Raw genomic sequence first — 27340 nt, forward strand, 5'->3', positions numbered from 1 at the left:
GAAACTGATGTGCCCATAAACCCAGTTTAAATAATGCCTCGGAGACCTACACATCAAGCAAGCTGACTGATAAAGCTGATTGAGTTTACAATGCTGTTCCAAAAAGCTGGTAACAGCTACATGATAATCCTTCACGTTCTCTCTGCTAAGGATTTTCCAAGGTGCACCTACACCAAGTATACAGGTGCAGCAGGAGTGAGAAACCTGTCCACTACCTGGATATCTATAAGATCGTCTTCAATGTGGCAAAAAGCATGTGAGAGAACAATAAGAACATATTCCACTACAATCCTGAAGAAAACCCAGTGTAATACCATGTGACATTGAATCAGGATGATTCTCATAAACACCACTGATGCACTGAATTCTAGAAGTAATCAGAACCATCATGTGAATTGATCCATATCTGAAATCTAGTGGTAGCAGACTCAGAGCTCAGTGCAGAGTAGCTTTTAGGCTTTCTCGCATGTGCAGCATAAAAACAAGGCTCTAGTCAGCATTTAGCTCTGCTCTCTTCTCATACTAACCTTTTCATTGCAAAGCAGCAAATCTTCCTCTTTCTCCTGCTTCCATCATGTCCAAAGCTGTTTGCTTTCTTTTCATGGCTTCCTTTAAGCCTATGTCGCTTCTACTCTGCATCCTCAAACATCCTGGCTGTGTTCAGTGGATGATCTCCCTCTTCTCTAACCAGCGAGGGAGGATGGGGGAGGAAGTGTGGAGAGGCGGTGGAACAGGAGGGGGAAGCAGAGGGAGGCAATGATGCCCTGTTGTTTATCAGCCACACCAGTCTCTGAGCTTACTGTCTCCCTCTTCCCTGATATACTGTAATTACACACTCTCCTGTGCAGCCCCTACTTCGTTAAATTAATTTATATAGAAAAATTCCCATCGCGTTTTACAAGAAGGTGGCCAGTCAAAATGACTTCAAGAGCACAACAAACACTCATCAATGAGGTAAAGTAGCAACCCAGAGTGACAGCCAAAGATTTGAGCCAAAGGGTTCACATATTTTTTCTTCTTGCTCTACAGAGCTGTGTTGTCATGTCATTGGACATGTTTCCTGACATATTCAGTCATCGACAATTTTAAAAGACTCACTAGCAGTTATGAGACCAAGTCTTGAATGAAGTCTGTTTATGTTCAACTTGAGTGCCCATCTGTCTGTATCTTGTTTACTGCAGCTAAAACGTCGAGCTGCCAGAAACACCTGCTCAGCTGGGACAAATATTGCAGAGATGCCAAATTTCAGAAATGTTACGACACACTAGTAAAAATGCAATATGACTCAAAGAAGGATGGTGATCACTTCAGTTCACTTTTATGTAGATTATGGTCAAAGCATATTTAATCAGAGTACTGCTTGTCCAGAACATTGGCAGCACAAGTGCGGTATGTTTGGATAGATACAGGGATTACCACCCCCCACCATGTACTATCACTGTTGATGTTTATCTTAAGGTTAATGCTTAGTTCGGATAGATTCATTATTGCAGATGTAAGTCTAGGATGCAGCTGAAAGCACCAAAAAGCTATTATTATTATTATTATTATTATTATTAGTGGAAAATATTTCTTTTTTTGTTTTAAACTTTTCAATCTGAGTTTTTTTTTTTTTTTTTTTATTTGATTCAGATATCGGACACATGACTCCTGAAATGCAAGGTTCAATGTGGATCAGAGAAAATATTAGTATCACATTGTCCACAGCTTAAAAACATACAACACAAAGCAGATTAGGACAGTACAGCTGTCAAAGTGCAAAGTTAGTGTATTGGCGTTGGTGTGAAAATGCTACCTCTCAACAACACAGTCACACACACATACTTGGTATAAATGAAAACATTACTTCAACATAACTTCTACAAGCAGCATCTCCTCAAACCTAAGCAGCAGACATTTGTAAAACAATTATTGAAGAAATTCACTGTGAGGCTTAAATGTTCATATGTTTCATTGTAAACTGGTCTAATATGTGGTAAAATGGCATCACATGCAAAACAAGTCAACCAACCAATACAACATGACATTGCTCCACTGGTGTAGATAGGAAGTTACAAGACAAAACAGATCACACCTTCCTATTTGCTGTTAGGTACAGGTACAGTGAGCCTACTATAATCTAATCTACTATACCACACTACATTTCACCATCTCCTACTGTAATCCCATTAAGACATAAATATTCTACAATCTGCTGGTAGCTTGATGAGACTAGAACTTCCTGTGTTCAGTGAGCACAGTCTGGTTGACAAATACAGTCATACTATAACAGATAAGGCTTGTGGCTCTCAAAGTATCACAGTCTCAGTTCTCCATTTGCTAAATTTAAGCACTACTGCAGTTGTTCCACACATTGTTATACTGTAGTTGCATCCTCTTTGAACCTGCCTGATATGCCTCATGGCAGGGTTTACTGACAGAATTATTAATGACATTTGGAGATGGATGGTCAAGATCTAGGCAGATTACTCACTGCTTTGTTGCTCCATGTTTCTGGGAGAGTCCTGGGGAAGACCCACAGACCAGTAGGACATTCTTGATGGGGTCACTGGGTAAAAACTATCAAAGTTTTTTCACAAAGAGGCCTGGATTCAGCAGTCACCCTGCACAAAGACAAAGCAGCAGTGGCTGGAGTCATACCAAAAACATGCTATCAGTTAAAAAGATACTGTAGAATTAGCTGTACTCCCCAAATGGTACAATAGAATATTTATTTAAAAGGACTGACTAAGACTGTTGACTATTTTGTGGTCTGAAGCTTTAAAGAGCTGTGTTGTCATGTCATTGGACATATAGTATAGAGTAAATAAAAAATGTTTTCAGTGCTTGTCAGCCTGTTAGCTTGACAGTGTGTAAGTTAATAAGCCTATTTAGCTTGTTGATAGTACACCTGTGTGGTTTCTGCTGCCTGTGGCCTGGGAACAGACTCTCTTGCTGCAGCAGTTTAGTTACAGTAGTTACACAACTTTTAGTTAGTCTCAATATTTGTTTTATTTAAATATTTTTATTGTCTCTTCATATCAGCTACTGCCAGCACAACATACATACATTTTTTTACTGTAAAGATACACATGAAGTGTTGTTGTCACATAAAGTTAGTAAGACTCACTGATTTGATAAATTATCAGCTTAATAAAGCTGGCAGCTTCATTTTAAGGATGATACTGATAATAACAACAACCAAAGCTGAATGTGTAACAAATACATTTTCAGAATCTTTTGACAATAATGTAATATTACTGATAACTGTAATACTTTTACATACATACATTTTCATACCTTTTCATCTCTAATTTTAATACAAAACATTATATTGATTTATTCTAAATCCACAAGTTTCCTGTATTTAAAAAAATATTTTTTTGTTCAGGACCAAAGTTTAATAATTTTTATTTTAAGTTTTATTTATTATCAAGAATTTTTAATTTAATTTTAAATTTAATTTAAATGAATTAACATTTTGATATAATTGAAACCTTAACTGATTTGTCAATTTATTGTCCAGAATGAAAACATTAAATCACTTATAGAGAAAGAGTGCTATTTTCAGTTGCAATACTGTAAACAGCAGATGTTCCTCCAAATCATGCAAGAGGAAACTTTCTAGAGTTGGTGAAACTGCTTAGTCAATAGGACAGTGAATCTTGATGTAGACAAAAAGCAGGCCTCATTTTTCATCAATTTGCAGTACTCAGAGCCATAACTACTGTGGCAATTGAAGCATAAATACTGTAGATGGTTAGAAGCCAAGATGCGAATACAGTGTCTTAATGTGGATTTCATCTATGCTTGGAAATAATTTATGCCTATGATGCCCCTCAGCAGCTCTTGATGTGATTTCTAGGCAGAAAAGTGCCAGCAAAGATACCAACCAGCCCCAGGGCCAGCAGCATAAGCTTGGACAGCTTTGGAAAGCTATGGGGCGACCTTCTTGAAAAAATGTCCAATTATTGCCTTTTTTTTTTCCCTGTTTCTACTCTAAACCTGGCTTTCAGGTTACCGTTGCACTGCAGGTCTATCACCTCCTGTCCACATCACATAATGCCACCAGTCCATCTTTGCTTCCTGTCATTAATGGTCCACCATCTTTGGTTACTCCAACCAGTTTGTCCCATAACAGACCAACATGTTCAACTGTGTCACATACTGCTGTAGTTTTCCCACACATTGCAGTCACATAAGGCAGCTCTTCAGTCACTTCAAACTGGTCATTAACACCCATAAAAATGTAGCACGGTAAGCACTGTGTTAAATCAGTGCTCTCATCAAGTGCAACAGAATAGGCACAGTATTCTTAGGATTTGTTGTGCAGCGGATTATTAATGTCTTCAGAAAAGTCTTTTCTTTGGGATCTTTCTGAAGACAAACTTTCTGAAGACGCTCACCACATAGCTGGCCTCAATTAGTGCATCGTATTTTCTTTGCTTCTTGAAATCCAAGTCATCTTTCTCTTTTCTGTCCCTCATATCTAGAATACTGTTCTGCATGTTTAGTAGATTAATGCTGCTTAAGGTAGTTTTCTTTGAGAACAGGAAACTGCCTGAATGGAGGAGATGGATTAGATGTCTTTATCAATCAATCTGTCATCTGAAGCAACATAAGGATGGTACCTGATAAGGCTGGTACAACTGGGCCACACCTGGATCAGCTGTCACTTGTGAAGCACTTAAGTAGCCCATGTTATAAAGCTTGTTTTAGCACAGAAAACACATCATGTTCCATCCTACTAATGCCAAAGATGCACTGCCCCTTCTCTCCTAATTTACATAGGTTATTTATTCTGGAAAATACAGTATGTACGTCTATTCAGAATATTCTTTTTACATGTATAACAGGCATTCTCCATCTTATAGAAACTGATATTTAATTAATATTTAATGAGAAGCAGTGTCCAATAACTGAGTCCCAATAAAGGGTGTGACTGACAAAAGATTTTTTTTCATAAGGATGTTCTCCTATTTCCTTGTTCTGCCTGCTCCCTTTGGTCAGAAATAGGGCATTGAGACCTACTTCATGATGGCGGACCAGAAACAATTTATGGGACACTGGAGAGGTGAGGAGGTTAAATAAGGTAGAAGAAGCACCGTAGGAACCAGGGTGCCCAGTTTTAAAACTGCGCCACGGAGAATAAATAAATAAATACACGCGTTCAGAGTTCCGTGTCTGGAACCCGGTGTCAGCTGGTGTCAGGTCCACAAACTCCTGGCTGCTGTTAGCTAATGCAAACATCCCTTAATTTAGAAGATTCACCTTTCATAATTAATGTGGATTTTATTTCTATAGCTTTATCTACGTTTATTAACCATCACAAGGGTGAGGAAACAGCTCGTCTTGCAGTAGCATAACAAAAAGTGGATGGATTCATTCTTTCTTTCTTTCTTTCTTAAATATAAGGCGTACACGTAAGGACACTGGATAGTATGCGACAGTTCGGGTTATGTACCAATAAGGTAAAGAGTCCTGACCCGACACAGGTCTTACTAAAACCGTACCGATGGTTTGTTTTTCTTCAGGAACGACGTAAAGTTCCGACGTGCTCGAGACTTGTTGCGCCCAGAGTTTGAGCAGAAACAGTGGATAAACTGAGACTGTTCCACAGTTAGAAATGAACTCACCGCATGGCTGAGACGTCCAGCGAGCATCCGAGACGGGGTCACAGGTCGCGACGTGTTAGCAGCAGCACACACAGACTGCTAACCAACACTGACATGTTACTAACTGGACTTCCTGGTTCCACGGTTCTAACTTGGCAAACCAAAAGCACGCTGGGTCACGTTTTTTTTTCTTCTTCTAACTTTATTTATAACAAACATTGACAAATAAATACAACAAAACAAATAATATTCGAACAAAATACTTAAAGTTGTATTACACGATACTTTTTACACTTTTTGATGGTACGAAGAGTACAGTAGTATAGCTAACAAGCAGTATTTTAAAAATAGGATAATAAAACATAACAGAAAAGAGTGTGAAGGAAAACAAAAAGGACATATACATTTAAAAAAATGAATTAAACAGTAAGACTGGGTCATTACTTAAAGTAACTTCTAAGATTCTCGATGTCTTCAAGGAGTTTTTTATTCATACTATTTGGCAAGATTATTTAGATTATAGTTAAATGTTTTAGCGTCTTGTTTTAATGAGGTTGTTCTAGATTAGTGAATGTGAAACTTCATCAGACAGATACATTTAACTGCGCTATCTAGTGGGAGTTGCCAGAATTAAAAAGTAAAAACATTTCTTCTTCAATTTAAACTAACTTACTAAAGTACTTGAAGAGTAGTCTAGAAACTCCAGCCCAAAATGAGTTAGAAAAGGGACATTTGAAGAAGACACGAGCTAGAGAGGTGAAAGAGCTTTGATCAATTTACATTAAAACTCATTACAATCATAATTTTTAAATGAATGATTTTGATGTTGTTGGGAACAAAGAACGTATTGTGTTCACTTAAAATCTTTTTTTTTTTTTTTTACCTTATCTTTGTTATGCTGGACAGTTTTGTTTTTCAAGGTGTAGTATAGGCGTCTTGATTGATGACCTGTATTTAAATTAATATGGTCCAGTATGCATATGGTTAGTACTAGCCTCATGATTGGACAGGTGGAAGGGGAGGAAAGCAAGAAAGAAAAGAGGGGGAGACAAATGGGGACAAAGAAAGACAATCCATGATCATTATAACAAAACAACCAATAATAACAGTATTAAATATTGTAAATTAACTCAATTTAAAATGTAATTTTTATTCAAATCCCTTTATAGTCTACCACTATAACAACAGTAGCTATAGTGTTGTATCAATAGAAAAGGGACAACGTATCTAACAGGCTAAAGGTTACAGAGAGAAAAAGAGAAAACCAAAGAATGAAGAATAATAAGTGAGGCAGACAAGACTTCATATATTAGATGTAAAGAAAAGTACATTTGATTTTATTCAAGAATTTCTACTTAAATCCAAACTTAATTTGAAAAAAGACAGAGACAGACTTGCTTTTGTGATAATAAAAAAACACTCAACCATATACAGTACATTGGGAAAAAAATTACACTATTATGCAATGTAGTATTGTGGCTGTTACAGTATGTTATTGGCAAGGTAAATATTACCTTATCTTCACATGCAAAACTTAGAGTGACCCATGTTCTTAACAAGGGATGAAGGTCAACACAAACCTTGTGAACATGTAGCTAAAAGAAAGAAATATTTTCCAACAATGGTGGCTATACTTGCCCCTTTTGTCTGCACTTTTATACCAGCTGTCAGCTGACCGGTGATGCTTTGTGCATTAACCCAACAGATATTTTGAATGAATTGTTAATTTCCCCAGAATTACATACTTCCGTGAAAACGTCAGAATATATTATTGGAAAATTCTTAGACAAATACAAACCCCTAAAATAATGTTTTATATCCTAGGATCATAAAGCTGTTGGGGAAAACCAAACAGTGGAACAAACTGTGATCCTTTTAGGGCTCAGATATTGTGGAAAGACTAGCTGATATATTTGCCAAAGCCTATTGTTAATATGAGCATAACTGAAGACAAAGAAGGGAGGTGGGGGTTGTAGAGAACTGCGTTGAGGCCTTCTGCAACGGGAAGTAAAGAGTACCAGATACTCTCAGTTCTTGTCACAGGGTTTCACTCAGTTTAATGGTTACTGCTTTCACCTCCGTGTACTCAGCCAGAGCATACTCTCCACTGAGAGGACAGAGACAGCACAAAAGGCCAGTTAGGGAAAACACAGTGAACAGGTATATTTGAAGAATATGAGATATGAAAAAACGGTGATGGTTCTTACAGCTCTCGTCCATTGCCTGACATCTTATACCCTCCAAAGGGTGCCTGAGTGTGAAGGGCATTATAGCAGTTTATCCTTGAAAAACAGAAACAGAGTGGTTTCATATCAACAAATGGTTAGCCTAGCTTTGTAGACAAAAAACACCATACCATTAGCAAAACTAAACAAAAGGACAAAGACAGCAAATAAAATATTTGCCTGTCACCTGAATAAGTAATCTGTCTTGGACATTTTGTCCAGAAGAAAACATCTGCACAAACGCCTGGTTTAGGATACAAAATAAAACCTTTATGCCCAAATTTAACAATTAAACAAGAGATAAATGCCTGTTCCAAGCATTTCTGTGTGGTATAAGGGGCAGTGGACAGGGGCATACCAGACAGTGCCAGTCTCTAGGGATGCAGACACAGACAGAGCTCTGTCCATGCTCGTTGTGAAGATTGCTGATACCAGGCCATATTGAGAACTGTTTGCTCTTTCAATGACCTCCTGCTGGCTCTTAAAGCTGAGTATGCACTGCACCGGGCCAAAGACCTGAGAATGGAAAGATACTGTAAAGATCAGTAACATATACAGAAAAATGAGTCATACAGAACATTATTTATTTTATATGCTATCCTGTCTCACCAACAACCATAGAAAGGAATCGTAACAGAAAATACTACGACTTGGATTCAAACACTAATTTCACAGTACAGTCCAAAATGAAAAAGTAATGTACATTAAATTCAATTCAATTCAATTCAATTCAATTCAATTCAATTCAATTCAATTCAATTCAGTTTTATTTGTATAGCGCCAATTCACAACATAAGTCATCTCAAGGCACTTTACAGTGTAAGGTTTAAGACCTTACAGAGTATAATTATATAAAGATTATATAGAAAACCCAACAATCACATTTGAGCAAACTTCAGGCAACAGTGGAGAGGAAAAACTCCCTTTAGGGGAAGAAACCTCCAGCAGAACCAGGCTCGTGGTGGGCGGCCATCTGCCTCGACCGGTTGGGGTGAGTGGAAAGAGGAGAGAGGAAAGAACAGCAGGCAACAAAAACAACAACAAGCAGCAAGAACATTGGGCAGTCAACTGGATTCTTGAGGTATACAGGTCCAGGGCGAGGATACCAGCAGAAAAGTACAGAGAGAGGGAGAAAGAGAGGAGGAAGCACAACTACAGGATAATGGATATAGGAGAAATGAGAGAGGAGAGGAGCTCAGTTTATCAGTAGAGGTCCCCCAGCAGACTAAGCTATATCAGCATAACTAAGAGATGGTTCAGAGTCACCTGATCCATCTCTAACTATAAGCTTTATAAAAAAGGAAAGTTTTAAGTCTAGTCTTAAATGTGGAGAGGGTGTCTGCCTCCTGAACCTGAACTGGGAGCTGGTTCCACAGGAGAGGGGCTTGATAGCTAAAGGCTCTGCCTCCCATTCTACATTTGGAAACTCTCGAAACTACGAGTAAACCTGCAGTCTGAGAACAGAGAGTTCAGCTTGGAAAATATGGAACTATGAGGTCTTTAAGATAAGATGGAACCTGATTATTGTGCTTTATATGTGAAGAGAAGAATTTTAAAATTCAATTCTGGATTTTACAGGGAGCCAATGGAGAGAAGCTAAAGTAGGAGAAATATGATCTCTCTTGCTAATTCCAGTCAGAACTCTGGCTGCAGCATTTTGGATTAACTGGAGGCTTTTTAATGAGTTATTGGGACAAACCATTAATAATGAATTACAATAGTCCAGTCTGGAAGTAACAAATGCATGGACAACTTTTTCAGCATCACTTTGGGACAGGATGCTCCTAATTTTAACAATGTTTCTCAGGTGGAAAAAGGCAGTTCTAGAGATTTCTTTGAGGTATGAAGTAAAGGAGATATCCTGGTCAAAGATAACTCAGAGATTTCTCACAGTAATACTTAAGGCCAACGCTAAGTCATCTATGTGTAATAATGTCTCTCTCTCTCTCTATATATATATACTACAGACTATATAGACTACAGCAACCTTAAAAGCATGTGGTACGTAGCCTATTTGTAAAGACAGATTGATCTGATATAATATGGGCGTGCTGATCAAAGGTAAGACATCTTTAAGCAGGCTAGTAGGGATGGGTTCTAAGAGACATGTTGATGGTTTAGATTAAGAGACAATCCAAGCCGTATGCAGGGAGGATCTGATCATTTTTTCCTCTAATCGTTATGATTTTATTTGTAAAGAATTTTAATGAAATCATTGCCGCTAAGAGTTAAGGGCATACTAGGCTCGACAAAGCTACGACTCTTTGTCAGCCTGGGTACAGTCCTGAAAAGAAACCTAGGGTTGTTTTTATTTGTCTCTATTAATAAGGGGTACTATGAGGTTCTAGCTTTACGGAGGGCTTTTTGTAATATATTATTAAACTATCTTTCCAGGCTAGGCAATATTCATCTAAATTGGTGGAACGCCATCTCCTTTCCGGCTTACGTGATCTCTGCTTTAAGCTACGGATTTGTGAATTGTACCATGGAGCTAACTTCCTCTGACTCACTAGCTTCTTTTACAGATGAGCAACAGCATCAAGTATTGTTCGGAGTGAGGCTGCAGTATTATCAACAAGATAGTCCACTTGTGTTGGAGTAACGTTATAATGACTGCCCTCCTCTGTGTTGGTACATGGCTCTGAAATAAAAGATTGAATCAGTTCCTTAAATTTGTCAACAGCACTTTCACATAGACATCTACTGTAGTGAATCTTATTCTTAGGTGTAGTAAAGTCTGGTACTGTAAATTCAAATGTTATTAAAAAATGGTCAGATAAAGGAGGGTTTTGGGGAAAAACTATTAACTGATCAATTTCCACACCGTATGTCAGAATAAGATTAAGGGTGTGATTAAAACAGTGAGTGGGTTTATTTACATTTTGGGTAAAACCAATGGCAGTTATCATCAACATCTACATGGATATTAAAGTCACCCACTATAATGACTTTATCTGCACTAAGAACTAAATCAGATAGAAAGTCTGAGAATTCAGTTCAAAAGTCAGAGTAAGGGACAGGAGGATGGTACACATAGATGGATGCCGTCTCTTCTAATCCGCCCAGGTTTTCTCCAAAACGTTTTCCAATTGTCTCTGTAGCCCACGTTGTTAGCGGGACACCACTTATACAGCCAGCGGTTAAATAACGACATGCGGCTAAACATGTCGTCACTGGTCAGATTGGGAAGGGGTCCAGAGAAAACTATGGAGTCCGACATAGTTTTTGCGAAGTTAGACACTAATTCCACGTTAATTTTAGTGACTTCCAATTGGCGCAATCAGGCGTCATTAACTCCTGTGTGAATTATAATTTTATTGTATTTACGTTTATCCTTAGACAAGAGTTTCTAGGATATCTGTACAGTAGACCGAATGTGCTAATGTATTTCTATTATTAAACGCATTAGAACAACATAGTGTAGATACATATAGCTGTAATTATACCATTACATGCAATACAGTTTATAATTCTACTGTATGTATAATAGATTTATCATCATCATGTGTACAGGTGATGATAAATAAGATGATGATGATACAGAAAAAGCCATCAAATTTGTATTCTCTGAACAAACACTACTTGCGTCAAACAATATTATAATATTTGAAGAGCTGCTATAACAAGCATTTAGGAGCTGTCATTTCATTTGCAGGTCAATATTACACAAGATCTATGTGATGATAATGTGGGATAATCACACTTATCTGAGGGTTTAAAAGTATATATACTGTACATTTAAAATATTCTTGAAATTTCAGCCTTATATAAACTGGTCTATGTGCAGCTGTGAGAACACACAATAAAAAAAATTAAATTACTAATTATAACTACAGATTTTTGACCTGGATCTCCAAGTTTATAAGTTTATCATAAAATGTAAAGATTCTTGTCCACTATTTTTTCCTTCATGGCATCTTGACTATTATTGTTCAAGTTGCATCCAAAATGAAGAGCATTTGGTATATTGGAAAAAAGCTCATGATTGTTATTATATATTATTCAATATATTTCAAACCTGCTATCTGGTTACTAGTGCTGCTATGGAAAACCTTGAGTTTAAAAAAGTAAATATTGAATATGGTGGATTATTCAGACCTAAACATGCACTGGAAACACACAACCGTATATTCTGCCTATCTGCTCCGTCCACGGTGTAATTAAAGCACAGTCCACTTGGTGTCACTTTACTTTCACACTCTGACTATCTTGTCTCCGTCTATATCGGGTTAATTTGTAATGTACTGAAAAAAGTTGTAACCTCTTCCTTGGCAATGCGCATATGGTCCTTAACCCCAGAGAAAATGGTGGGTTGAATGAAGAGGTTCTTCTCGCCCACAGCAGTTCCTCCATACTCCAGTCTGGCTCCCTCTTTCTTTCCACTCTCTATCAGATCCATGATCTTCACAAATTGCTGATGGTCAATCTGTAGCCAGAATCAGCCAGACAAACAGAAGAAGGAACAAACATTTATTCTTTGTTGTCCTAAACAGAATCAAATAATACAGTTAAATGAACACCCATTTCTTTTGTGTGTGTCCAACACAGAGAGCAATTTAATCAAAGCACTATGTAAACAATTACGTTTAAATCACTGTGAGTCAGTGAGTTTTAGAGTTTGTGGTTAGTAAGTATGGACAGAGCCAGGCTGCTGTAGCTTAAAAATAAACATAATGTGTATTTCTCAAACTTAGCTTAAAATTCTTTTGAAGTCATTTCAGCATCACAATTAACAATGTACATGTATTTTAATTAATTAGCAACTTCATTTAACAACACAGGTGCAACATTTAGAAAAAAAATGCTGTAAAGAGAAAACATAACCAACAGAATACTCTTTATGAAGCTTGTTGCTGTTTTTAATTCACTTGTGTTTTGTCGATTTCCATGTATTTTCTTAAGTTGCAGTGCATTAGGCTCTCAGGACCACAGTATATTATTTCTATACAGGAGGGCCCTCTGTGGGCAATTGGCAGACAGAGACATTAAACTGTTATACATGTGGCACCATTAGAGACAGTCTCATCCATTGTGAAGGTGAGAGAAACGCAGAGAACAGTCAAGGGAAGCTGTTGTGTGCTGCTATTTATTGACTTAACCTGGGGAAGAAGTGGGTCTCCTATTAGCCTGCACAGGGCCAATGCAATGTATTGTGGTATATTATGTTTAACTCTTTCATGCATAATTGTCACTACAGTGGACAGCTATTCAAAAGCTGTTCTCTTGTATATGCATGCAATATTACTTGGCTTTTTGTAGAAAATCCTAGAAACTCTGCAGTTCATTGGTCAGTGGCTAGGTTTAACATATTTGAAAAGTATTAGAATATATTAAAATGTGAGAAAACATCAGCTTAGCATTATTAATATTTTATTTCATAGCTTTCATACAGTATATAATTTTCTGCTATTGGTTTTTAAAATACATGTTCCTTTTGTTAAAAAGTTAAAGGCACGTAAAGTTTGTAACTCCATTACCAAAGTGGGTTCATAGAAAAAATTTCAAGTGCATTGTTTTTTTCATGCCTAGAGAGGAATAAAAACTCTAAAAAAATCTTGACTGAGGTTCTCCTAATTCATGCATGAAAGGGATATTAAAGCATTAGAACACAACTATAGATCAGTCTTATAGCCACTGGATGAGTGAATTTCCAACTTTTTGTTAACAAATATTCTAGTGGCTTTGGATCAGGACATAGGGCATCAGAGGTGCCGTTTATTTGTGGGATAAATAGTTCCATTCCCAGCTCCTCTTATCACTACGTCAGAGTGTATTTGGGCAAGACACTGAATTTCAAATTGCCCCTGTTGGTTCAGGCCAGCATCATGGCAGCTCCACCTTCTGTGTATGTGTAAATTGGTGAATGAGAATCAGTGGAAAGTGCATTAAGAAAACATAAGCTAGAAAAGTGGTATATTATTTACAGTATGTTTTCCATATCAACTTAAAAGGTTACAATATGTCAAGGTTATATGCACAACTTCCGCTGGTTGTTAAAAAAAATCATTTATTGAATGTCAAGTACTTCTTGTTGGTTAGTATTCTATGATGCTGACTGTGTGTTCCTACCTGTGGCCCTTGTGATGTCTGAGGGTCTAGTGGGTCTCCTATAACAATCTTCTTGGCATTTTCTACGCTGCAACGCACAAACTCTTCATAAATACTTTCCTCCACAAAGACACGTGATGCAGCCGTGCAGCACTGACCTTGGTTATAAAAAGCTCCTTTCTGGGTTTCTTTCACAGCCATCTGCACTGTGGACAAACATGTAGATACACACTGGACAACATCAGTAAACAAGAACCACTCTATTATATTGCTTTTTCAGGAGAAAATTATACTTCCTCTATTCTTTACTGAGCTGAACTCACTTTCCTTCTAACAGTTTCACGCCTTTGTCATTCCTACAGTCATTACCTGTAGGGTGTTAGAGTTCTATAACCTTTAAAATTTCAGTTCATTCTAACATTCAGTTTTTCTGCTTTTGGGTAATGTCTATGCAGCTAGTGACATTGTGACATATAGATAAATATAACAACACTGTTGACTAAGTAGGTCATCACAAAACCTTCTTTTATTTTTCAGCGATGATGTAGATTTACTGGCCACAACTGTCTTGACTCTTATCCACTTGTGAATAATAATTCTCACTGTAGAACCCTGAACTCCAAATTGTTTTATAAACCTTTTCAGATTTATGTGCAGCAACAATCCCTTTTGTATTTTCCTCTTGGCATTGTGTTAACACACATTTGACTGCTTCTGATGAGCAATCTGCTAAAACATTTGCTTTAACAGAGATCTGCACACCTGCTGATGATTAATTATTTAAAAGCTGATGATCAGCAGCTCCTGGCTGTAACTTACCCCTTTAAAATAAGAGGGTTCTAGATGCCTGCGTTTCGTTCTTTTTGGCTTTATTTTTCTTACATAATGGTATGGTGAAAAAAGTTGTTGTTGTTCATCTGAGGCTGTATCTGTCTAATATAAAAACCCACTATGATCTCATATTTTTAAGGGGGTACTGACTTTGGAACATAGCTGTGCAACATTTTGATGTTGCATTTCACTATTCAAAATGAGTGGCAGAGTCAGAGAGAATGTTTACTTACAGTCACAGTCAGCAAACACAATGCAGGGGTTCTTTCCACCCAACTCCAGAGTCACTCTCTTCAGATTACTTTTGGCTGCGGCTTCTTTAATAAGTTGGCCTACCTGCATGAATGAGGGAACACAGCAAATACAATATCAGAAATAATACTGCCTGTCCATTTTTAACTGTTATTTTACTACTTACAACAATAAAGTCCTATAAGCCACTACAATAATCTAATGTAGTATGTATGGTGTTACATGCAGTGTGTCTTATTTTGTATACGGGTTATATTAGGTTTTTTTTTTTCACTGAATTTAGTTAGTGTTTCAACCATAGAAAACTGAGTCACAATTCAGTCCCTGGTCAATAATGCAACTTGGGTTGAATTAGTATAACCCAAGTTGCATCTGTTACAGTTCTCACCTCCGACCAGTTAAAGCAATGTACCCGGAAGTTTCTTGTTTTTTGTTTTCCTGGTTTAGTATTTCTTCCTTCCGGAGGCATATCTGAACTTATCCAAGTAGTAACAGGTGTGTTGTTTGTGTTCTGTCATTACTGTTAGTCCTGTTTCAGTTTGTCTTTGCTAGTGTGTCACCTGTCTGCCTCGTCTGTTTGCCTTGCTTCCTCCACTTGCATTTTCTTTGTTATCCTCTGCTTTAGTTGCTGTTAGTCAGCCCTTCTGGTTTCCTTCCTAGTTTGTTAGTCTAGTCAGCTCTGATAGAAATAGTTAGTTTCTGTGTTTGCACTGTTTTCTGTTATTAGTCTAGTCTAGTCCAGTCAATTGTTAGTTCCAGCCTCATGCTGTGTTTTTTTGTTCCTAGTCTTTACCAAATGTATTGTGTTTTACTCCTGTCTCTGTACAGTGATTTTCTAATAAGTAAATCCATAGTTTGATGCCTTGCAGTGATTCTTAGTTCTGTTTTTCTTTATCAGTATTGTTGCTTGCATTGTCTGCCTATTTTGTTTGTTTGTTCCATTTGACTTTGTTTAAATACACCTGTTGAATTGTATTCTGTCACCCTTGTGTTTCTGCATTTGGGTCCTCAATTGGCATGTTCCTAACAACATCCACATTTGACTCACTTGCATGTTTTCCTTGATTCTTAGCCTATCTAATTGAAGACATCAGGAGGGAAGCAAGGAGAAGATGCAAAGAGAAATTGTCACATTTATCCCAGTCCAGGCTACAATGATATTTTGTTGCTTAGTGCTTTGGGGTACAAAAAATAGTCAGCGACTCAAAAAGAATGTAGGGTTTTCCATACAATACTGTCTTAACCTTACTATTTAAAGTGCTGTGATTTGATGCTATGTAATTGAATTGTCATGATGGTGAAGTGGTTAGCACTGTCTAATAGCAAGGAGGACCTGAGTTCAAATCCATCGGTGGGCCAGGGGGCCTTTGCATGCTCTATATGTATGGGTTCTTTCCAGGTAATCTGGCTTTTTCCCACTGTCTAAAGACATGTATGTTAAAGTTAGCTGGTGACTCCAAGTTACCCATTGCCCAAGTGTGAATGTCTGTCTCTATATGTCATGTTATCTGCAAGCATTAATCCTTGAGTCCTTTATCAGAATAATGATCAGGCAGCAGAAGTGACCTGTTGTATGCACACATACCTCTGTAGAGCCAGTGAAGGCCACTTTGTCAATATCCATGTGGCTTGCAATGGCTGCTCCTGCTGTGGGACCAAACCCTGGCACTATGTTCACAACTCCAGGAGGGAAACCCACCTGAAATGCCAGCCCAGGGAGCATGTTAGTGCAGGGACAAACTAGTATTTTAATGCCTCAAAAAACAGCAAAACCTCCATCTTACTCCATAACAGTACGTGTTAATGAATAAGGTGGATTTGTGGCAGTGTTGATTCTATCATTTTGTCCATCTATAAAGCCAGTTACTTGAATTTTTCTGTCTCCATATTTTAATGTATCTAATTAATTTCTACTGTAACGACACATAATTGGGACTTTAGCTACTAATTAGGACCTTATGGTCAGTTTGGGAATTTAAGAGATCAATGTGGAGAAACAGTTTTCTGTTGGAATAGGCATGGTAGGTATAGCATATCCTAACATTTTGTCTGCTCAGAAGTAAGAAGTGATTATTGCTTGAGAGAGAAATTAGGTGTTATTGTGTGAAGTTGCATAAGAAATGACCAGACCTGATTTTACGGTATGTATGTAGAATAAGTTTCACAGATATTAAAAAAACAAACAAAACAAAAACATTAAAGTCTTTGTGGCATATGGAAATGTATACATTAGCAGATTCAGCCTAACATCAGACCTCTTTGATGAGTGATCCAATGTGGAGGGCTGTGAGGGGGGTCTGCTCTGCTGGTTTGATGACCACAGTATTCCCACAGCTCAAGGCCGGTGCTAGCTTCCATGTGAGCATCAGCAAGGGAAAATTCCACTAGTATAGACATAAGAACAAATGTTAGTTGACTGCCATCAAAACATCATTACAAGTCAGATTGACGCACAATGTCACAAACTAATGGTTAGACCACAGGTTTAGTTTTAGAAGTTTTATTAAAGGTTAAACCTCTTTGATAAGTTATTTACACAGCTTGTCCAAAAAAAACCCACCTGAATTTAACTACGCAAATATGAATAATTTCAGCTGGCAACAAACCCATTTTAAATCTTTGGGTGTGCTGGAGAAGACTTTGCGGTGCAGTCTGAAGCTCTTGGTGAAAAATGTATGCAACTCTGAACGTAAATTAATGTTATGATATTGTAGAAGCTAATTGGGCAGTGTATGTTTACTATAAACCACTTAATGCCACAACATTGAATCCAACTTGGTGCAGGGGTCAGCATAGGCAATCTGACCGATCTGTGATTACACAGCCCGATACATACACAGACAGACACACACACAGCATAATTGTGATACCTTGTCTGTTCCGACATCTGTTGATCATGGCCAGCATACAGTTTTTTTCATGCTGACCCCTGTCCCTGACCCCAAATGTTCCTGTTTTTAAAAGTCATCATTTACTTAGGGTTGTCCCCTAAGGCTGTGACTGGTAGAATCAGGAAACGGTAAACATGTATATAATGTCATACAATATATCTGAGCCATGAAATGAGATTTGTGATGCATAATGTGTGTGTTAATTTACTTCTTTCACCTGAATTGATATCTCTAGCCACCTTATTTTTTAATATCAGCCATTCACGCTGTGGGTCTTATAGCTTTGGGACTTTCTACTTGTCAGCAACAAGTTTTTCTTTAACAATTGTCATTATCACAGCTGCAAAACTACAGAAACAGATCTCATAACCGAGAAAGGTAGTGAAGGTACAGTGACTATGTTGTTTCATTCTAGAAAGTGAATGATACTTTGACGCTCATCACCAGTAGGAAGATGGGGCAGTGACATATACTTACATGCACTTTAAACCAAGGGTGTGGGAGCTTATAGTAAACAATGGTTGAGGTTATTTAACAATCGTCATACATCTCCAGTGTATGTTGGCCCTTAGTCTCTTTGTGGCATTTGTTAACAATGGTAAAAGTATAAAACACATGCCTTGTCCTTTAACTTAACTACTGTGTTGAAAAAATTAAGTTAAGGTAATTCATTCACAAGCAGAATAAACTGAAGGGATAACATATCCAATCTGAACAGGGAACATCTGGGTTACCTTGCCTACCCACCACCACTACCTGGGCGCACATGAGCAGTGAAAAGTTGATGAATGAATAGATGTTATAAATTACACAAGCCAATTGTTTTATAGTGAGCCTAACTAAAGTAATTCCTTTGGCAGTTGCCTGCTTTGTCCAGTTGGAAATCCAGTCTTGGTTATATGGAATAAATGACATGATGATAATAATCAGGTAAAATTTCTGGCAGATACTTGTTATTGTTAAACAGCCACATCATACAGTATATTTTGTGTTCCGACAAGATGACAAGAAGGGAGACTTTTTTTTAAATGACTCAATACATTTAGTATAATGTTTGATGTAGCAGTGGCCCATATCTGTATCTGAGCTAGAGTCATCAGTGCAACAATTCCCAACGGAAATTACAGTGACTACATTAGAGGCAAAAACTGGGGCACATAATCCAACCAACACACACATCATCAGTACTTTGACTTTTCCATTAAAATCCACATCCTCACTTCCTCACTTGGACGTTTGTCTGGGCAGAATATAGGACAATAAAACAAGCTCTAAATCATTAGGACTGGACATGACATATTTTTCAGTTTCTTGTTTCCCTGTTTGAAATTAGTGGATAGATAGCTAGGCCATTCAAACCCAAATTAGCCAGCATGTTGATTTTTTATGATACAACAGTTTAAAAAAACTAAGCTCCATTAAGGGATCCTGGGATCACAAGTCAGGAAAAAGGTCTCCTGTTTTCTACTGAAAATTACTCTTCAGTTTAAATTTCACTTTTATGATATAATCTACCATGACAAACAACAGCCATTTTGTTCTTTTTTTGTTCTTTTTCTTGTTCTTTGAGTGCAGGCCTATACTCAAAGATAAAACTGAATGTCTGTATTCTGTCATGATTTTGAAATTGTACTCATGTCTGCCTGAATCTATGACAAAGTGAAACAGAATACAGTGAAACACCAAACACTGACCCAGCCTAAATCTGAAGATATTATGAAAAGAAAAAAATACATTTCTTTCCAAAGTGTGAAACTAAATCCATGCAGCACAGAGCTGGAGCTGTGTGCTCCTGTAAGAGTAGCCCTGAAGGGATTAGCAGAGACAAGGTCATTTTTAAAAAAAAGCAAAGATTAAGATAAGGTTTCTGGTACACTTAGCAGGTTTTAGTTTCATCCTCCTATCCAGACACTGGTTTTAAATTGAATGTGGTCTGTCTCATTAGAAATATGCATGTATGATCAATGCTTTTCTGATAAGTTAAGTTCAGTATTCAGAAGTTCCACTAAAGCCTGAATATAACTTTAAGAAAGCCAGAGATGTTATTAGTGTATTTGTATTTGAGTGATTCATTTAAAACTGTAACCTGCTGACATTTGAGAGCCCTGTTGCAATGAAGGAACACTGGAAAGAAAAATACATTTCTGCATGCAGAGCCATATGAGACAATTTCATCCCTGTATATCCAGTAAACTGATGGGTTAACAGTACAGGATATTGCACAATAAATCATCCTTGCCGTTTGTCCTTTAGCCAAATGTGGTACTCAAAAATAATTTTCTCCAAGGCAGGACAAGTAATTTTGATGAGTATGTCATATGTCATATGCTTTAGGTGGACATCTTTCACTGGATTTCACTGGAGTTAACCAACAAGTAAGCCACAAAAACTATGTGTTTAATTAAAGTTATAGATATACATTGCAGGACTTGCAGTTTATTAATGTGTGTGTTCCAATGCTGAGCTTTGCTGGCAGATTTGCAGTTGGGCAGCAGGATAAAATTGGTTGTCAAAGAAAATTGACCTTCCAGACATTTCAAACAATTCATCCTTGGGTGTAGACAGAACTCTAACCTGAACTAAAAACTATATTTTACATGTGTGAGACACATTGATCAAAGGGTTGCATGGGGTTGCAGTGGTTACATTTACATTTAGTCATTTGGCAGACGCTTTTATCCGAAGTGACTTGCAAGTGAGTGGTTAGCATTGTCACCCAACAATAACTAGGTTCTACGTCAAAACCAACGGGCTGGCTGAAACCAGCATGTGTTAAAGACCTGTCTAAGGTGTACTGCATCTATTGTGCAATGTCAGGTCAGTAATATTTTTGCTGCAGAACTTATCTGCTTAACTAATCTCTACTAAAAAGTGTAATTCATGTTACTAACACTATGCCATAATTGTGTGTGCCCAGCTCTATGTTGCTTGGACTGGGAATGTCAGCACCTTTAACTTTCTGATGCAACACTTGTATGGTGTTTCATATCTGTTGTGTACAAATACAGTAGTGTGAGCTAGAACACAGAAAATACATATCACAGTACAAAGACCTACCAGAAGTTTCAAGTTAAAAAGTGAATATTGTGCAATGCACTTTTTGATGTTTGTACAGTACACTTTGTACAGGTTGTACAGTTACAGTTACATTAAGAGCAGTTTGTATAACAACATGATCAGACATCCTGAAATATCTTTTACTGGATCTTCCCAAATGAATAATAAAGACTTACAGGAATGATGGCTCCACATACGCCAACAGGCTCGTGTTTAGTTAAACACACAAAGCTTTCATCTGCAAGAAATAGAAATAGAAACAATACAATGAGTGTGATTTACTCTATTCTAGGTGGAGATAGTTTTATGATTGCTATATTGTTATTATATACACTGTGTTAACTTTTTAAAGCTAACTTTATCGGTATGTTTGAAGTACGTTTTAATCTTTTGTTTATAGCTCTTTTGTATGCACCAGGGGTAAGAGAAACTGAAATTTCGATTCTCTATATTCACTCTACATATGGTTGAATTGACAAAACAGTAGACTTTGACTTTTGTCATGTATTGTTACACTGTTTTAACATGAGTCAGAGATCAACACTCCCTGAGATTAACTCATTGAGATCACACTCCCTGTACATGAGTTGAGGTAAACACAAAAGTCAGAGGTACAACAGATGACTGGTCAAACCTGACCTCCTGTTCTACACCCTGGCCTTAACTTCTTTCCTGTGTGACGGACCACAGACTGAGAGACTCACCCACAACAGACTCATCTCCAGTTGTCTGTGAGTCACTCGATGAAACCATGTGCAGTCGCAGCCTTTGAAGATTACTTTCACTCAAAGGGGAAGTCACTGAACTGCAATGTGTAACACTAGATTTAAATGGACAGTTTCGGGCCTACAGTAGCACTCCTCATTCTGAACCGACACATTATTAGTCTCTGGCTAATGTACTTCAGGTTCTACATAGACCTACCTAGTCAGAGACATTAGATATTCTTACTGAGAATACAATACAATTCTTCAATCTTAACCAGAAGATTATTAAGAAACGTTTTGAGATCTATTCCTTAAAGTTGCTATAAATATAAGAATAATTTCTTTTAAGTCCAAAATTGGGGGATTTGAATCCTGGTGAACCTTCAGTAGGGGTCTTTAAGCAAGACCTCCTTAGGCTTACCACGCCTTTGTCTTGTACCTCACTTGTAACTTGCTTGAAGTAAATGGGTCTGCCTGTAAAATGACTCACCCATAGAAGCACAGCTTTCTAATTAAGAAGCTATCAGCAGTTAGTGTCATCTTCAGAATTTATTTAGTGTCAACTTATAAATTACACATTTATTATTGTATTTATTTATTGTATTTATTATTTATCGAGTGTTCCATATAACTACTACGACTTTTAGTTAGAAAAGTTACGTTCATTGATATACAAAATTTAAGATTGCTGGCATTACAACATTATTCAACCCAAAGGTTCATCTTGGCAAACAGAAATTCAAACAGTTAACTGGTTTTATTTTATTTCCCAGGTTTCTTTCTGTCTTTAATCTGTCACTGGCAGCTGAGTAATTATTAACACTCTGTAACTGTGTTACATTTTACTGTGCATGTTGGGTGTCAATTTCAACAGATTACTGCTGTAGTAGACTTGAGGTGTTGTACTTACATATATATATAAATATGCTAAACCATTAATAATAATGAATTTATTGTAGCTTGTATTCAAAGCAGCTGTCATGATTCCAGCTCCTCCTGCCTGTCTGCCCCTGATTTCCATTTCTTCTCCTTCTCCTGTCAGGTGACCTACTAATTGCCAATTGTCTGCACCTGTGTCTCCCCTGTCCCTTTATTAGAAGGTCTGTCAGTCTCCTCTTTGCCAGATAGTCAAGCCACAACTCCCAGACACTATCCAGCATTTTCATTTGGACTGCCTTATTAGATATTCCGACTCTGCCTGCCCTGGATCTTGCCTTTTGCCTGACCCTCTGGAACTGTGAGTTTTTTCTCTCCTGCTCTGCGTTCTCTTTATCCTGGCTCACAGTACCGGACCTGCTCCTGCTCCCCTCTGCCTCCTTCCCTATTTTGTCCCCAAATTGGATTTCACTGTGTATGACCTGGACCGTCTCCCGACATTGCTATCAGCCTCTTGGATCTTTGCTCTCAGTGTAGCCTATAAGTTTTGACCTGGATTGTTGTGTGGACCTGCTTTAGCTTTACGGACATTTGTGCTTGGACGGCTCTACTGTGTATGACCCGGGATTGGTTTTGTCACTCTGCACCACGGATTTCTGGAGAACTGTAAACTGTGTATTTCACTAACCTTTTTGTGCTTGCTATATAGCTCATTCTACAGAACACACCATTCCTCCTCGGCTCCCAGTCTGCATGTGCTGTCAGCCATCTTGGAGGCTCCACTACACTCACAATCTGCAACTCTTCAGTCTCCTCACTGGTTCACTCTCCCACTGCCTCTTCACTACTACTCATCAAGAGTTCATAAACATTACCCAATAACCACCCAGCCTCAATCTAACTCTGTCTCCTCTTTTAGACCACCATACTCCCCTGATGACAGCTCGGTCCAGCTGCTGCATTCTGACAATCATCCTCTGCATCACCTTTATTGTAAATAAACCTGCCTTATCTCAGTTCTCTTGTCCTGTGTAATCTCTGGCTATGGAGTCGGAGCTTGGGCCTGTGACGACAGCTCTACCAAATATAATATATAAATCAGTCACTTAACATGTTAAAGTTCTAATATAGCCTACAACTCTGCCTTTTTCATATCAAACGTCTCATTTTCTACTCCAGTATCCTGACCGTGTGGCTGCTGGTTTGGTGAGGATCGTTAATCCCCCATGTTAGACTTCAGTGATTACCATCTCAGCTCTTCCTCTTCCTTTTGTCTTGCCATGCTATTCTTTTCTCACTACTTTATTAGGATCTAATCGGGAGGAAAAGGCCAGAATGTTTTGTCTATCTGCTGTCCTGCAGAGGCAGAGGGGATGCAAAGTAGGATCTGACAAGCGGGGGAAGAATTAAAAGGCTGAGTGAAATACCACCCACAGCCGAGGACAATCCTGAGCCGTGCTGAGTCACTAACTCAATGCTAATTAACTTGTTTCCTGGTGGTGCACTGGTTATGAAGTCCCAGTTTCTGGTGTACACTTAAAACTCATCTTGAACAAATGTAACTATATAACTATCATTTTCACTATTGAGTATCTTTAATCATTCATGTGTTGGGTTGTTGAATTATTTTGTATGGAGCTCATAAAGTGAAGCTTTGACAGATATATTTTAAATAATACAGCTATTTAAAATATCACACTTTACACACAGTTTTAATGTGATTTTTAAAAGGCCACATTTTTTTACTTCTTAACAGGATCTCCTTGGCCATGATGCTTTTGTTTGTTTCATTCTTGATAAAGGATTAACACAAACGCACTCACCTACAGGTAGACTCTTGCCTTGGATCTTGTCTGCCCAGCCTGCATAGTAACGAAGGGTTTTGATACTGCCATCCAGGTCAATAAAGAAAGACTGCAGAAAGGGCTTTCCTGTGTCCAGAGTCTCCAAGGTCTAAGGAATCAGAAAAACTTGCATTACCGTTTAATATGTTTCCTTGACCTGTGTGCATTATATGCTGAAAATGTGACTTACAACTACAACTGTTCATGAATAACTGAGCAGCAGTGTTAAGTGTGTGTTAAGACTTGGATCTTATTTCTGTAGTTTTGAAAGATGAATGATGATTTTGACCTTTTATGAGTTGTAAGTGTTACATAGTTTATGTAACACTTACACTCATATTGCTTGACTTAAAGAGTCAAAATATATAGTATTCTGTATGAAATAGTCAAATATTAGAGATGTGTCCAAAAAATAAGCAGACTTTCTAAAATTATCCTCCTGTGACTAAACCTTCTGTGGGGTGATCCTGAATGCCATTGTTGAAAAGAAACCTCCAGGTTAGTAAAACTTATTTGGAAGAGAGAGTGAAAGTGAATGTTAAAATCATTGTACTGATATTAAACAACGCACAGTTTTGGATCCACTTGCTGCTTCATATTTTATGTACTTCACTTCTCTGAGCAGTGAGGAATGATTTCATCATTTCAGTTTGACCACACAAATACTGTGATTTAGATGGTCTGGATTCCTCAGATGTAGATTTTCTTAAATTTAATATTATGTTTTACTTGTTAGTTCCAGATAATCATAATTAATTAATTATTGAATTGCAATTGAATTAATCTAGACAAAGGCAGTGGGATATATGAGGCTAAGGGTGCCAAGGGTGGTATAGCGGGATGTAAGCCACAGCGGTTCACTATGATGTACAATGTCTTGATGAATACATTGTAACATTCCAAACATATAAACTGATTTTATCATTTATTATGTTAAGACGTAATAATCACTGTTTTTGTCAGACATGGCCTACACTGTATTGTGTACCCTACTGCTTTCCAATATGTATACTGTATCATGTTTCCTAGAGTAATTTCATTGTAAAGCACACTACCACTCCAGAACATATTTGCAATTAGTAGTCACATGCAATGTGGTATTACTACTAAAGTCACATCTGTAAGGGTTCACTTACACATCAAATTCTTAATGCAATCTGGAAGCTAAACAGAGTGATTTCATTCCATACAATATTGGAAAGGAAAGGTAACTTCCGCCAATCCTTACAAGGAGAAAAGGAAAGACTGGGGTGGGTTCACAGTGTGATGATATCATGCAACAACTGGCCTATACCTGGTGTGAATAAATCAGTGTCATGATATCATGCAACAACTGGCCTATACCTGGTGTGAATAAATCAGTGTCATGACAACACATGGACATTTTTCAGCTGCTCCAAATGTGCTGCTTATGAAACAGTACTTTCATGGAGATCTAGAAATAATACCTGAACCTCAGGAAACACTAGCAACACAGCCATGACCCTTAAAACATGAGGAAGAAATAAAAGATTCAGCAAAAATTAAATGTCTTTGTAAGCGGAAAGAAACCAGCAACCGTGAAAAAACAACAACAAAATGTCCACATCCTCCTACAGATAAAAAAATAAATAAATAGAATGGAGCGATTACTATGCATTAGTCTTAACAAACATAATATATAATATCTGACTGACAAGTGCCACTCTGCTGCACAACTACAAGTACTTCTTCTTTTCAAATGCACAGGACTTACTGTAAGCTGCTTTACTTAATGTTCCTGGACCTTTAATTAAAGGAATTGAATACTTAAAACTACTTTATAGTTTGTAGATAGAGCTCAGTTTGTTTTTTTTCATGGTGCCATGTCAACATATGTCAACATCACACTGACACCATGTCCTAATGTTACATCTCTCAGTTGGTAAAACTACGAATGTGAATTAATTTATCTTATTAAGTCTTCTTTAAGTGTTATTAAGTAAAACTGATGTTTAATTGTTGTCTCCCGTTGTTTATACAGAAAACATTAAACGGGCATTCAAATAGGGGAAATAAGCCCACCGCCAGCAGGAGCCGATCTCTTTCCATGAGGTCGGCCAGCTGGTGCAGCATCCTCCCGCGGCTTGACGCGTCCATCCTCCGCCACGGAGAGCCTCTCTGCGCCGCCGCTCGGGCTGCTTCCACCGCCTTGTCCACGTCTTCCTACAGAGGAAAACACGCGGCATGACGCGGGGCAATGTCATCACACGCACGGCTCTCGTCGAAGATCTCAATCAATGTGTTGCGTTACGCAAAAAGCAACCAGTGTTTCTTTGGGAAGATCGACGACCTGCTTCCACTTTTTATTAAGTTAGCAGAAGAGGTGAGATGAGTGGTCTCATCTCATCTGGACATTAAAAGCAATGCCAGCTATTGGCAAAACATATTTATAGCTATTAAACTGTACTACATAACACAGTGTTTGACATTAATATCAAAATGCATTTATATTAAAATTGGCTAAATAAAAAAAGTCAATAATCTGGAGTTTGACACAAAAATGTAAAATGGCAAACAATGCTCATTTTATTATTCATTATTCAGTGACACTAGGCCTTCACCTAATCATATTACATTCTAATATAAAGCTGTAGAGAGCAGCTTATTCTTACTTTGTCTGCTTCTTCCACATCACAGATCTTAACACCTGTGGCTGGGTTGAAAGTTGGAAATGTCCCTCCTCTGCTGGATGTGTGCCACTCATTGTTGATAAAAATCTGTGGAAAGTGCAGTTGACTTCAGTTTATTCTTCATCCAAAATCACCCAAGCACAAAAAGAGTCAATGTTATGACTTAAGTTTGCAGCAGCTGAACTTGGATTCTCATTAAAGCTCCCTTACCTTGGTGCATCTGATCTCCTGGATTTTGATAGGCTGAGGAAAAGGCAAAGCTGGGATTCCTTCGGCCATGCCATTCTCTGTTGTTCCATTCTGTGCCATTCTAGGTCAGCAGTACAGTCCTGAGCCAGCCTGTCTGCTCCGTCTACTCAACACC

The 27340-nt window shown here is 37.8% G+C and overlaps 2 protein-coding genes across 2 annotated transcripts in view; both read right to left on the reverse strand.

The window, feature by feature from the left end:
• Positions 1-5736, reverse strand: part of lrrk1 (leucine-rich repeat kinase 1) — a 71540-nt gene extending 65804 nt beyond the window's left edge. Inside the window, exons 1-2 of the mRNA XM_026378093.1 lie at positions 5616-5736; positions 2474-2603 (exon numbers count right to left, since the gene is read on the reverse strand). Of these exons, the coding sequence (XP_026233878.1) occupies positions 2474-2534 (61 nt within the window). The 5' untranslated portion in view covers positions 2535-2603; positions 5616-5736. The remainder of the gene's footprint in view (positions 1-2473; positions 2604-5615) is intronic.
• Positions 5737-5791: 55 nt separating this feature from the next.
• aldh1a3 (aldehyde dehydrogenase 1 family, member A3) lies at positions 5792-27340 on the reverse strand. Its single transcript, XM_026378094.1, has 13 exons — positions 27187-27340; positions 26959-27063; positions 26369-26509; positions 24305-24434; positions 21075-21136; positions 17206-17334; positions 16536-16649; positions 14932-15034; positions 13889-14073; positions 12081-12245; positions 8178-8335; positions 7802-7876; positions 5792-7701 (listed from the first exon to the last, which is right to left on the reverse strand). Exons 1-13 carry the CDS (start codon positions 27283-27285, stop codon positions 7632-7634), a joined length of 1536 nt encoding a protein of 511 aa, XP_026233879.1. The 5' UTR covers positions 27286-27340; the 3' UTR covers positions 5792-7631.

This window comes from Anabas testudineus, chromosome 3 (assembly GCF_900324465.2).
Source record: "Anabas testudineus chromosome 3, fAnaTes1.2, whole genome shotgun sequence".
NCBI classification, from domain to species: Eukaryota; Metazoa; Chordata; class Actinopteri; order Anabantiformes; family Anabantidae; genus Anabas; species Anabas testudineus.